The sequence below is a fragment of the Callorhinus ursinus genome, unplaced genomic scaffold (genome assembly GCF_003265705.2).
Source record: "Callorhinus ursinus isolate GAN/ISIS: 27379988/994484 unplaced genomic scaffold, GSC_fseal_2.0 scaffold72, whole genome shotgun sequence".
NCBI lineage: Eukaryota > Metazoa > Chordata > Mammalia > Carnivora > Otariidae > Callorhinus > Callorhinus ursinus.
In genome coordinates, this window is record NW_027397134.1 from 421,087 (window position 1) to 432,923 (window position 11,837).

General features: G+C 53.8%; 1 protein-coding gene across 1 annotated transcript; it reads left to right on the plus strand.

Annotated features, from left to right (window-relative positions):
- Window positions 1-271: 271 nt before the first annotated feature.
- Window positions 272-7,595, plus strand: CRYBB2 (crystallin beta B2). Its single transcript, XM_025858105.2, has 5 exons — window positions 272-325; window positions 3,087-3,205; window positions 4,388-4,520; window positions 5,578-5,720; window positions 7,427-7,595. Exons 1-5 carry the CDS (start codon window positions 272-274, stop codon window positions 7,593-7,595), a joined length of 618 nt encoding a protein of 205 aa, XP_025713890.1.
- The last annotated feature ends 4,242 nt before the right edge of the window (window positions 7,596-11,837 follow it).

Genomic DNA, 11,837 nt, shown 5'->3' on the forward strand with positions numbered 1-11,837 from the left:
CTAGTTCATCACCACTTTCTTAGCGGACCTCATTTTTCCCTCTGGAGCTGGCCTGGACACAAAGAAATGCAGCTAAGGTTGGAAGTTCAGACCGCCGCTCATGACCCCCGCTGCTCTGGGACAACCCGAGACCAGGGCGACCAAGAGCAGGCTCTAGGGCCAGAGAGGCACGGCCCCAAGGCCCCCAGGTGGGAAAGCCGAGGCCCCAGAGAGGTCCTCACAGCCACTCCCCGAATCTCTTCCAGGTCATTCCTGCACAGGACCACGCACTATGGCCTCAGACCACCAGACTCAAGCGGGCAAACCACAGCCCCTCAACCCCAAGGTGGGTACCATGGTGGGAGAGGGCAGGGGGGGCAAGCAGAGCACCTCTCCCAGACTCCGTTTCTCTTCTGGAATGTCGAGTTGGCATCTTTCTTCCTGAAGCTCCCCCTCTCTGGGCTTCAGTCTCCCCCACTTGCACACAGGGGTGCTGATTCTGAAGGCCCCTCCCAAACCCACGACCGGCGCGCCGAGATTCCTGACACCGGCCTCCAGCGTTGGTGACTTAATTTGTCTCTGCTTTACCCTGTACCCCAATGCCCACGGGGGGCTCCCCACAGCTGGGGCGGACCCACAGTCCAGTGTGAGAGGGGGCCTGTGAACGGGAGGGGAGGTGGGATTCCTGACCTGGAGACCCAGGCCAGTCGCTTGGCCTCTCTGAACTTCGGTTCCCTCCTTGGTAAGATGGGGACAACTGGGTTCGTGGTGCAGGGTGGGTGTGAAGAGGCCAAGGAAACCAGCTCAGCCCGGCGTGTGGTGTGCCCACCTAATACCAGTTGTTATTGCCCGCTTTGCTTCCTTGTCCTTCCCGCCCTCCTAGGATCCTGGCGGGGGGCGTCCTCGCCCAATCGCTGGGGGCTCATCCTACCCAATCTGTACCCAACCCTCTACCAGCAGCCATCTACCTGGTCGCCTCCGCCTGGCTCCCTCCTGTGGCCCTCTGCTTCAGGGGCCCCTGGCCTGGCACTGCCCTTTGGTCTGACATGGGGCCTCCCCAGCCTGGGGAAGCTTGAGCTGACGCAGCCCCCCACCCACTAACCCCATTCTTACTTTCTAGAGGAAAGGCAGACAACAAACAAACAAGTCTAGGACTTCGAGGAGTTGGAAGTGTTTCAGGAAACATGAAACAGGGGAAGGGGTGCAGAGAGTCAGGATGAATGAGGCAAGGCAGTGTTAGCAGAGGTGATCAGGGAGGCCTCTCTGAGGGAGGTGGCATTAGCGTGGAGACCCGGGTGACCAGCCATGTGAGTCAGGCGGGGGTAGGGGAGAACATTCCAGGCGGAGGGCGCAGCGAGTGCAAAGGCCCGGAAGTGGGAGCGAGTTGCGTGAGTCTGAGGACCAGCACAAAGGCCTCTGCGCTGTGTTCAGAGCCGCGCTGTCCCCTAGACAGAGAAAGCCAGCCACGCATGCGATTTAACCCGTCCTAGCAGCCACGCTAAACAGAGGACAAAGAAGGCACAGGAGAAATTAACTCTCGTATTCTAGTTCATTAAACCCGATACAGCCTCTTGTCGAATCAATAGAATCATTATAAGAAAGCAATTTTTGATTCTTCCCTTCCTATTCTGAATCTTCAAAAATCCGATGTGTCGCCTCCGTGATAGCATCTGCATTTGGACTGATCGAGCACGTCACGCAGGCAGGTAGCTAACGGCCGTGCATCGGGCAGCGCACGTTTAGAGGATTAGATATTGTGTAAAATGTTGAGCCCCCGTGGGGTGATAAAAAACAATAGCAGTAACACTAGTCCTGAGCTTCTGGGCTCTCCGAGGCCTTGCGTGAGGTTGCTGACCTTCCTTGTCCTCCCGGCTGCAAGTCCTTGTCTCCCAGGCCGGGGTAATCAGCACCGAGTCCCTAACGTATCTGTTCTTGAGTGTTCCCAGGATGCTGCAAAAGAAGCATGATTCCCCCATTTTACAGATGGGCTAGCTGAGGCCGGAAGCAACCAGGTTGCTTCCTAAGGTTGTGCAGCCGGATGCGACGGGGTGACATCAGAGCCCGTGGCTCCTGACCCTCCTGTGGTCAAGTGAGTGACCATAAAGGCTGGACTGAGCCCATGGAATTTGTCTCGGAGCCCCGTTGGGCCTCCCCGTCCTGGCTTTATCTCGCTAATCCCCGGCCTGGGAGAGAGGGACATGTCTACCCAGCCAGTGCTGACCGTGGGGATGGCGCAGCTGCCCCTCCTGGGGCCTACCTCTTCACCCGGGGCCGCTCCCTGGGGAAGTGTGGCCACAAAACCTCTGCGCCTCCAAATGTGCTCTGCAATCAGGGAAGGTGGCAGCTGGTCTCCTAGTTAGTGCTCTTGGGGGACCCCTTCAACCTCCCTGATGGGGATCTCGCTGGCCCCCTTCCCTGGGCTGCTGAGAGCTCCCGGTGAGGCAAAGGGAGTGGAGCCCCTTTAAGAAGCATCCCAGGGGAGGTCAGAGGGGACCCGCAGAGCCAGGGATGAAATGGGGTTACATGTGTAGGGTGGTGGGCTGGCTCTAGCAGAAGAGAAGCCCTACCTCACCCGTGAGCTCGTTAGAAATGCCGCATCTGGGGCCGCACCCCGCGACGTGCTGTCTCAGAAACCACGTCTCACCGAGATCCCAGGGGCTTTGTGTGCACGTGAGTTTGCAAAGTGCTGCCCCTATGGAAATGGCATCAGACAAATTTGGACTCCAACCTCAGCTCTACCACTTAGGCACCCGGGCTCTGTAGGACGTCCCTTAATTCACAGGAGTCTGCCTCCCACACGCGGAGCAAACACTGTGTGAGAACCGTTACGCTTCTCTGAATCCTTCCAGCAGCCCCATGAGGTAGGTTCTGTCATTTCCCATTTCACAGGTGGAGCAACTGAGGCTCAGTGAGGGGAAGTTCTGGCTCAAGGTCTCACAGCTGGTAACTGGCAGAGCCAGGGCTGTCTGACTTCGTGTTGGGTCGGTGACTCCCAAGGGAGGAGCCCAGCAGCATCCCCGGAGGCTCTCAGAGCCCCCTCCTCACCCCCAATGCCCTGCTTCCCACTTCCCCATGATGATGGGTCCGACCCTCTTCTCCTGTTGCAGATCATCATCTTTGAGCAGGAGAATTTCCAGGGCCACTCGCATGAGCTCAGCGGGCCCTGCCCCAACCTGAAAGAAACTGGCGTGGAGAAGGCAGGCTCTGTCCTGGTGCAGGCTGGACCGTATGTACTGGGGGAGGGGGGGAGGGGGAGGGGAGGGCTCACCTGGTTGGGCGCCACCAGGGTGAGGCACCTGGGCTGTGGAGCTGGGGGGATCTACCCTCATTGTGCCCCGGGAACGTGCGATTTGGTGGCTGGCAGCCTCTGGAGAGAATTTGTGCTTTGGGGTCAGATACAGCTGGGTTCAAATCCAGGCTCCACCACTTTCAGGCTGTGTGACGCTGCGCCAACAACTTCCCTTTCTGAACCTTGGCTTTCCTCCTCTGTGGAAAAAGCTTGACCCCAAGGCCAGCCACTTCCTCAAGGCAGGGAGATGACACAGTGACGCTCATGGACTTTTCTAGAGCTGCCAATCTCTGGCTCTGGGAGTGTCCTCCCTCTCTTGTGAGGTTTAAAGCCAGATGTCCTTCCCCAATCCCCTTCCCCAATCCTGGCCATACTGGATCTCAGCAGATTCACTGGCACATTTGGAGGCCAGCAGCCTTGGGTCCCTGACCCCGGAGAGAAGGGGACGTACCTGGTAGGATATGACCCTGCTCTGCTCATGGCGCATAGCTCAGCACAGCCCACAGGGGCCCGTTCCTTGTGGTTCCCTGACCTCTCCTTCTCTGCAAGAGCCTCAGGAATCAGGGGTGGCCACCCATGACCCCCTCCCAAGAGGTCAGGGATCCTGGTGGGGTTGGGGATCCCGGGTGACCCACCCCACAGCTCAAGGTTCTCAGGGAATTCTGCAGAGTGCAATGTCACTCGAGTCAGAGTCTGCGGGTGTGGAGAACCCGGCTGAAGGAACGGCCCCGTCCAACCTCCATTATCCGACACGCTCTGGGCATCTGGTGCGCCTGGGAGCATGTCTTCCCCGGCAAGTGACGTTTTGACCATTTAAACACTGTATCTGAGTCTCAGTTGCCTTTTTATGTTAACATTTGGATGGAAGAATTTCTCACATGGACTTGACCCCCCTCTGCTTTCCTTTTTTTTTTTTTTTTTTTAGAAATAGAACTATTGATATTTTTATTAAGGATTGTTGATGGTTCCCAACTGAGTTCTGGATGACTTGGAGGTGTCTGGAGTTTGATGGGGGAGATGGGCAGGTGTGAGCCCCAGGAGCTCGAGCGACTAGCCAGGGTCCTGCCAGGAGAAGCTTCGGGGCTGGCCTGACCTGCCCTCCCTCTGTCTCCCCTGCAGCTGGGTGGGCTACGAACAAGCCAACTGCAAGGGTGAGCAGTTTGTATTCGAGAAGGGCGAGTACCCCCGCTGGGACTCATGGACCAGCAGTCGGAGGACGGACTCCCTCAGCTCCCTGAGGCCCATCAAAGTGGTGAGCCTCCTGCCGATTCTTGCTGCCTCCTCTCTTTGCCATCTTGGATCCGGGGCTCTAGGGACCAGGGTGGAGCCTTCACCTCCGGCAGTGTGCGAACTTCTGACGGGCGGGGCACACTTCCTGGCTGTGTGACCTAGCATAAGTCGTTCACATCCCTGGGCCTCAGTTTCCCCGTCTGTAAAATGGAGATATTCAGATCTACTGCCCTGAGATTCCTGGGGTTAGAACCCATCACAGATGAATTGCTTGATGAATGGTAGCCATCCTAACTGTGAAAAGAAAATCTGGGATTGGGTGTGGAGGAAAAGGTGGGTTAGCTCGTGGTCATAACTCATGCCGGCGGGACCTTCTGGTGCTTCTCTGAGCCTGATTTTTACTAGAACGTGAACTCTTAGGGAGGGACCAGGGCCTGGTAATGCTTGGGTCCACTCCCAAGCCTCCCCAAGGCAGGCCAGCTCTCCCCAGAGCTTGACGGAAGATTGGAGAACTTTGGACTTAGCATCCCATGGACCTGGGTTCCTACGTTGGCTCTGGCGCTCCCAGCTGTGTGACCCTGGGCAGGTGGCTTTACCTCTCTGAGCCTCGGTTTTCTCATCTGCCAGATTGCATAAGAGCCTTTAAAGGATTAAAGGGGATGACTAAGAAAGATATCACAGGAACAGGAGGATGAGAGGAGGTGGGGCAAGGAAGGAAAGCCAAAATATCTCACGTGCTTGCTTGGGGCCCCTACCCATGTGTAGATCAGGGCTGCCATTTTTGTTTTTGTTTTTGTTTTTGTTTTTGTTTTTATAGGGAGCTGAGGGAAAATGACACATCAGAATTGAATGTGCCTTAAAGTGTAGACTCTGAAGTGTCACATGAAGACAGCCCAGTGGGACCCCAACAAACGGCCCGTGTTTAACTGCTGTTGTTGGAGACAATTGGGTGGCAGGGTTACAGAGCAGGAAGTCTATAGGTGGATTGTGCTGGTCCCAATGCTGGGGCATCTGGATGGGTGGGAAGGCTCACCCTGGCCTCCTCTCCCACACTCACTTTCCCCGCTCCCTATCAACAGGACAGCCAAGAGCACAAGATCATCCTCTACGAAAACCCCAACTTCACGGGGAAGAAGATGGAAATCATAGACGATGATGTGCCCAGTTTCCATGCCCACGGCTACCAGGAGAAGGTGTCGTCAGTGCGGGTGCAGAGTGGCACGTGAGTGGAGCCCCAGCCCCGGCTCCCCCTGCCCCAGGAGCCCAGACTGCTGGGATCCTGAGTCCCGCTCTGTCCTGGACCCTGCTGATCTTGTATACTTGCGACCTCGGTCTTCCCTTTGGAAAACGGGCATGGAAATCAGGCGCTTGTCTGTGGCTTTCAGCCCCTGTGGTCCCGTCCAGATCTGCCTTTTGGCCAATACCCTACCTCTGGGGGAGAGAAGGCGTGGCCTTAACCTCAGTCCCCAGGAGCAGGACCGTGAACGTTAGTGGGGTGCAGATGAGGCAGAGGCAGGGGGAACGGAAGGGTAGAGATGAGTTGAGTGGTCTTAACAGAGCTGTGAGTGGCAGGAAGTCCAGCCAATGTTGTTTCTTTACTGCATGAGTCCCTGAGTTTAGAAACAGGATGTGTCATTTCCCATTGAATTAAACTTCCTTGGTACATAGACTCTGGCCATCATCCATGGGAATTTCTCCTTGTGCAAAACTTCGATTCTCTGGGGGTCCGCAGATGGGCTACGGGCAGTGGTGAGCTGGAGCCGGCTTGTACCACCCTGCAAGAGCCGATTCCTCAATTTTCAGAATTTTTGTGAGCTGGTTGTTGAATCCTCGGTAGCTCAAAAATCGGCCGTAGTGGAAGTATTTACACCACAGAACTTGGAATATGTTACAAATCAAGACCCCCTTTCCCTCCAGAGAGCTGGTTAAGCAACATGTACTGGCTTTCTGGGGTTCATCGGGCTCCTAAAAGAGTGTGAAAGTTCTGTGTTCGTGGTCCTTTTCATTTATTTATTCATTCATTATTCAGTGTGTTGAGTGCCACCACGTGCCAGGCATCATGTTTGGTGCTCAGTATGTCAAGGTAGATTAAAGAGACCTGGCTTCTGCTCCGTAGAGCTAACAGCCTCGTTGGGGTCAATAGTTAATAATTTAAGAATCCACCACAAATCTGGACTTCCTCCCTGAAGAAGGGACTCTTGAACTCAGATCCCAAGAAAGAGTAGGAAGTGCGGGTGTAAAAGAGAGGAAGGAAGGTCATTCGAGACAGAGAACAGCATGGGCAAAGGCCCTGTGGTTGGAGGAGCCTGGTGAGTCTGAGCGACTCTACAAACTCTAGGCTGCTAATGCACAGAGATATAAGGACACAAGACCAAGAGGTAGACCTGCAGGTGCACACAGGGGTTGGCCAGGCAGGTCCTTGTTGGCCAGGACTTAGTAACATTTTGGGGCAAAGAAACTGTAACTTTCATTAGGTGCTCCCAAGAGTGAAGGACCCCCTCATAGATGGTGATGACTTCACATGACAAAGGGATTACAGAGGGTTCCTAGGACCTAGGCTATTCTCCTTTGGCCTTACAGCCAGGCATGGCATTGGGATGAAGATGGAGAGAGGCAGTTAAGAGACCTGTCTTATTCTAGGCTTCAGTGGGCTTGAGATCACCCCTTCCTCTGAGCTCAGTATCAGGCCTTCAGTCAAAAGTTGCTTCAGCAGGTAGTGAGCTCCCCATCAAGAGAAGGAAGAAAGCAGAGGCTGGATGCCAGAAGGGTGGTGTTCCTGCTCAACGATCAGGAAGTGAGAAGTGACTGGGAACTCCCCCCTTCCTAATGGCTTAAGGATGCTCTCCTTCTCTCTCTCTCTCTCTCTCTCTCTCTCCCCGTCTGCTTCTCCTCTGTCCTCCACACCCCCTCCTCACCTCTGGCCTGCAGGTGGGTCGGCTACCAGTACCCTGGCTACCGCGGGCTGCAGTACTTGCTGGAGAAGGGAGATTACAAGGACAGCGGGGACTTTGGGGCTCCCCAACCCCAGGTGCAGTCCGTGCGCCGCATCCGCGACATGCAGTGGCACCAACGGGGCGCCTTCCACCCCTCCAACTAGTGCCCCCCTTTTCCTCCTTCCCAGGGGCTTGGTCTGCTGCCCAGGACCCCCCACCCCAGACCTCCTGGCGAATGAATAAAGTGTGACTTGCAATTTGTGTGTTGCATTGCTTTTTATCTCCAATGGGAACTGGAGTGGGTGTTGGGTGCGTGCTTGTGTGTGTGTGTGTGTGAGAGAGAGAGAGAGAGAGAGAGAGAGAGAGAGAGAGAGAGAGAGAGAGAGAGAGAGAGAGAGAGAGACTGAGAGAAATAGAACCAGACAGTGTCTGGGCTGGGGTAAGTCTGCAGAGCCCTCACGGAGACTCTATGTAACTACTTGGCTGTGTGACCTTGGGCATAATGTCCAACCTCTCTGAGCCTTTGTTTCTTTGCCTGGCTTACAACCACTTTTGCCCCATGAGTGGCTGCTTGGCTGACCTCCTAGCTCCCTTTTCCATGGTGGTTGAGAACCGCCACTCGTGGAGGCACATGGAGGATGCTCCAGTCCCTAAAAATGTATCTGCTGCCTGCGATTCCCACTTAGTGTGCAATCACCTTGAGCCTGGCAGTTTTCTTAGATCAGCCGGAGGAACCAAAAACCCTGCAATCTCACCCCGTCCCAGAGACAAGTCTTAATTACATGTTTCTGCATTTGTGTGTTCCTTGCTCCTTCTGTGCATCATTTGGTGGGCTTGATCACTTAGCATCACGGTCAGCCTGGATTCTAATGGCTGTTCCAGAGCCCTGACCAGTGATCTGGCCTCAGACAAGTCAGTTTGCATCTCAGAGCCCCCATCTTTGTACCTGGGGAAAAAATAGCACCTCCCTAATCTGGTTTTGGTGGAGATGAAATGAGATAACTCAGGCATTCTCCGGATAACTGGTCATCATTTGCTGGTTATCTGTATTACAAATATCCACTCCCAGAGGGCAGCTTCTTTTCACTTTGGATTCAGTACCTTTTGATGTAGTGGTTTTAAATTTTAATGTCATCTAACATCAATCTGTTCCTTTATAGTCTGCACCTCCCCTGCACCTTTAAGAAATTCTTTCTAACCCCAGGTCACAACTATACCCTCCAATATTTTTTTTTTTCCTGAAAGTTCGCAAGTTGTGCTCCTCACATGTAAGTTCTCAATCCTTCTGGAGCTGATTTTTGCGTACAGCGTGTGGCAGGGATCTAGGTTCTTTCCGGATCTCCCTTTTTCCACTTTGGGCCACTGGGGTGCTGGAATCATTTCTTGAGAAGTCCATTTCCCCCACTGCGGAACAATGCTACCTCTGTCTCATATTGGATTGGCACATATGCTCATGGAGAGCCAACCCTGCTGACACCTTGACCTTGGACTGCCAGCACACAGCATTGTGAGAGAATAAATTCCTATTGTTTAAGCCACTCTGTTTGGGACAATTTGCGATGGCATCCCTAGGACACTAATGCAGTGATGGCAGAGGAAGGGGCCAAGGACACCAAGAGAAGGCAGAGAGACTGCCTGGGGCATCACACCTCCCAAAGAAGTAGGGCTGTTGAAGGAAGAGTTGACATTTTCCAGGCGAATCTTGGGGAGAAAAATCTTGGCAAAGGGAACAGAATATGCAAAGTTAGGGATGAACATTGTGTGTTCCAGTGTTTTAGGCATAATGGGCACTTCAGGGCATGGAAACTTTGAAAGTTGGCTAAGCACAGAGTCCTGAGAGATTGCATGATGATGATGGTGATGATGATGATGATGATGATGATGATGATGATGTGTGGTAGGTGGCACCAAGAGGGTTTCCACTCATCTATTCCTTCATATCAACCTACCCAAAACTTAGTGGTAAAACTACAACAATCATTTGTTTCACTCACATGTGTCATTTGGGCAGGACCCCGTGGGGACAGCTCATCTCTGCTCCCAGTGGAGTCATCTAGGGTAGCTCCAAGCCCGGGGGTGAGTCCCATGGCTGGGTATTGGTGCTGGCTGTTGGCTAGGACCTCAACTATGGCTCTCAGATCAGAACCCCCCCCCACACATGTGGACACTCCGTGCAACCACTTCACTTCCCCACAGCATGGTAGCTGGGTTCTAAGAGCAAGTGTCCCCAGAGGAAGGTGGAAGCTTCATGGCATTAAGACTTAGCCTCAGAAGTCATACAGCATCACTTCTTCCATACTCTATTGGAAGGGGGCGGGGTCACATAGGTGGACCCAAGTTGGAGGGGAGGAGACAAAGTCCCCACCAGGAAAGAGAGGAAGGTCAGTGTATGGGAGGAGATCTATTACCATGGCCATCTTTACAAAACACACTCTGCCAAGGGGAAGGAGACACGGGGAGTGGGCTTTGACAAGGCAGAACAGATAGCCAGGGTCCACACGGCCATGGGTGGGACACTCTCTGGGCTCCTCGTCCTCTTCAGTGAAAGAACAAGGCTGGACAGGATGGCCGGTTGGGGTCACTCTCCTCCTCTGTTGCTTTGATTGTTTCTACTTGTCTTTGTGTTTCCTTGTCTCTCTCTCTCTCTCTCTCTCTATTTTCCTCTATCTCTATCTTTATCTCTCTTGGGACTTTATCTTTGCTGCTATCACTGCCTCTTTCTCTTTGTTTCTCTCTGTTTATTTCTGTCTCCCGCTTCCTTTCCTAACCCCCCCCTTCATCCTCGCCGCCTCTCTCTGTCAAGCGGGGGCTGAGCTCTGTGGGTCCCTTTCCCCACCCCGCCAACACCTCCAAGCGTGGACCCCTCTGCCTCCGCTCAGGTCTCCCCAGGGCCATCCGCTAGGCGCAATCCCGCCTCCAGCCACCAGGTGTCAGCAGAGCGTCATCCTCAGGCTCCCTCGCCAGGCGGCCAGCTGTTCGGCCCCTGATTGGAGCCGAGCCCTGTCAGTCATAGCGGCTGCCAGAGCTGGGCGGGGCCTCAGAGCCTCTCCCAGGACAGTGGGGCAACCGAGGCTCGGGAGAGCGAGATCTCACTGAACAGTGACAGAGCAGCGACAGGTCTTACGGTCCTGTTCCTTTCTGCAGCTCTCCTCCCCAAAGCTTGCTGGGAGGGGAAACAAACTCAGCGCCAATTCTTTGCATGAGGAAGGTGCTTCCAAATCACCGTCTCTCCCACTGTCCCTGGAAGCAAATAGCAAAGCCTCATCCTGCCACTCAGACGTATGGCTTAGAGTAGACGCTCGGTGCCTCAGTTTCCCCTGAGATGAGGGAAACACCAGCGCCGGCTTATTAAGGCTGCAGTGAGGATTCAGTGAGATGTCATGCGTGGTCTTTGGGGCAATGCCAGCCACAGGCAGGGAGTCAGTAAATGAACCCAGTGTGACAAGTGCTAAGGGGGAGGCTATGATATCGTGGGTGAGGTCAGGGAAGGCCCCTGGGAGAAGTCCTTCAAGCCGGGTTTTGTAGGACGAGTAGGAGTTCGTCCGGTGGCACAGGACGGAAGTGCTTCAGCACATTCACTTGCCAGTTTGCTCATTCACTCCCATCCTCCTCCTCCTGCTTCTCTGTTCTCTTCCCGGGCCTTGCTCTTCCTCTCCTGCCCTCTCCCTCTGCTTCCTCCTTCTTTGTCCTTCCTCTCCCTTTTCCTCCTATTGCTCTGAATTCCCTTTGCCCCCACCTTTTCTTCATTCCCCACCTCGCTCTTTCCTTTACCTCTTCACCTCCTCACCGTGGGCCAGGGATCTGTGTTTCACTGATGCAAGGCCAAGATGAGAATCACTGCTCTAGGGTTTTGTATTTCCGCAAAGAGTTTACCTTTCTGCGTCTTTCTTTAAAATAGGCAGATGACGTTCATGAACACTTTACGACTAAACCTGTTATTGCAGGAAGTTACTTTTCTTTTTCCTTTAAAGAAGACAGACTAGGGGCGCCTGGGTGGCTCAGACGGTTAAGCGGCTGCCTTCGGCTCAGGTCATGATCCCGGGGTCCTGGGATCGAGCCCCGCATCGGGCTCCCTGCCCAGCAGGGAGCCTGCTTCTCCCTCTCCCTCTGCCTCTGTCTGCCGCTCCCCCTGCTTGTGCTCTCTCTCTGTCAAATAAAAAAATAAAAAATCTTAAAAAAAAGAAAGAAAGAAAGAAAAGAAGACAGACTTGAGTGGATTGGGATCTCCTTTCTCTACATTAATCCAGGAACGAGGAAAAGACCAGCCAGGTGGACCTCACTGCCATTTCCAAGGCAGCAGTCAGAAGTTTGGGTCCAAAATATCAATCTAAATATTGGTCAAATCCTTTTTTCCCCCTCAGACAGTAGCAGGTGCTTTATTTTTTTTTAACGTTAATTATTATTAT

Coding starts and splice junctions, on each gene's coding strand:
- CRYBB2 (XM_025858105.2), top strand. CDS start 272: ATGGCCTCAGACCACCAGACTCAAGCGGGCAAACCACAGCCCCTCAAC. Junction 3,206..4,387: donor GTCCTGGTGCAGGCTGGACC/GTATGTACTGGG, acceptor TCTCCCCTGCAG/CTGGGTGGGCTACGAACAAG. Junction 5,721..7,426: donor GTGCGGGTGCAGAGTGGCAC/GTGAGTGGAGCC, acceptor TCTGGCCTGCAG/GTGGGTCGGCTACCAGTACC.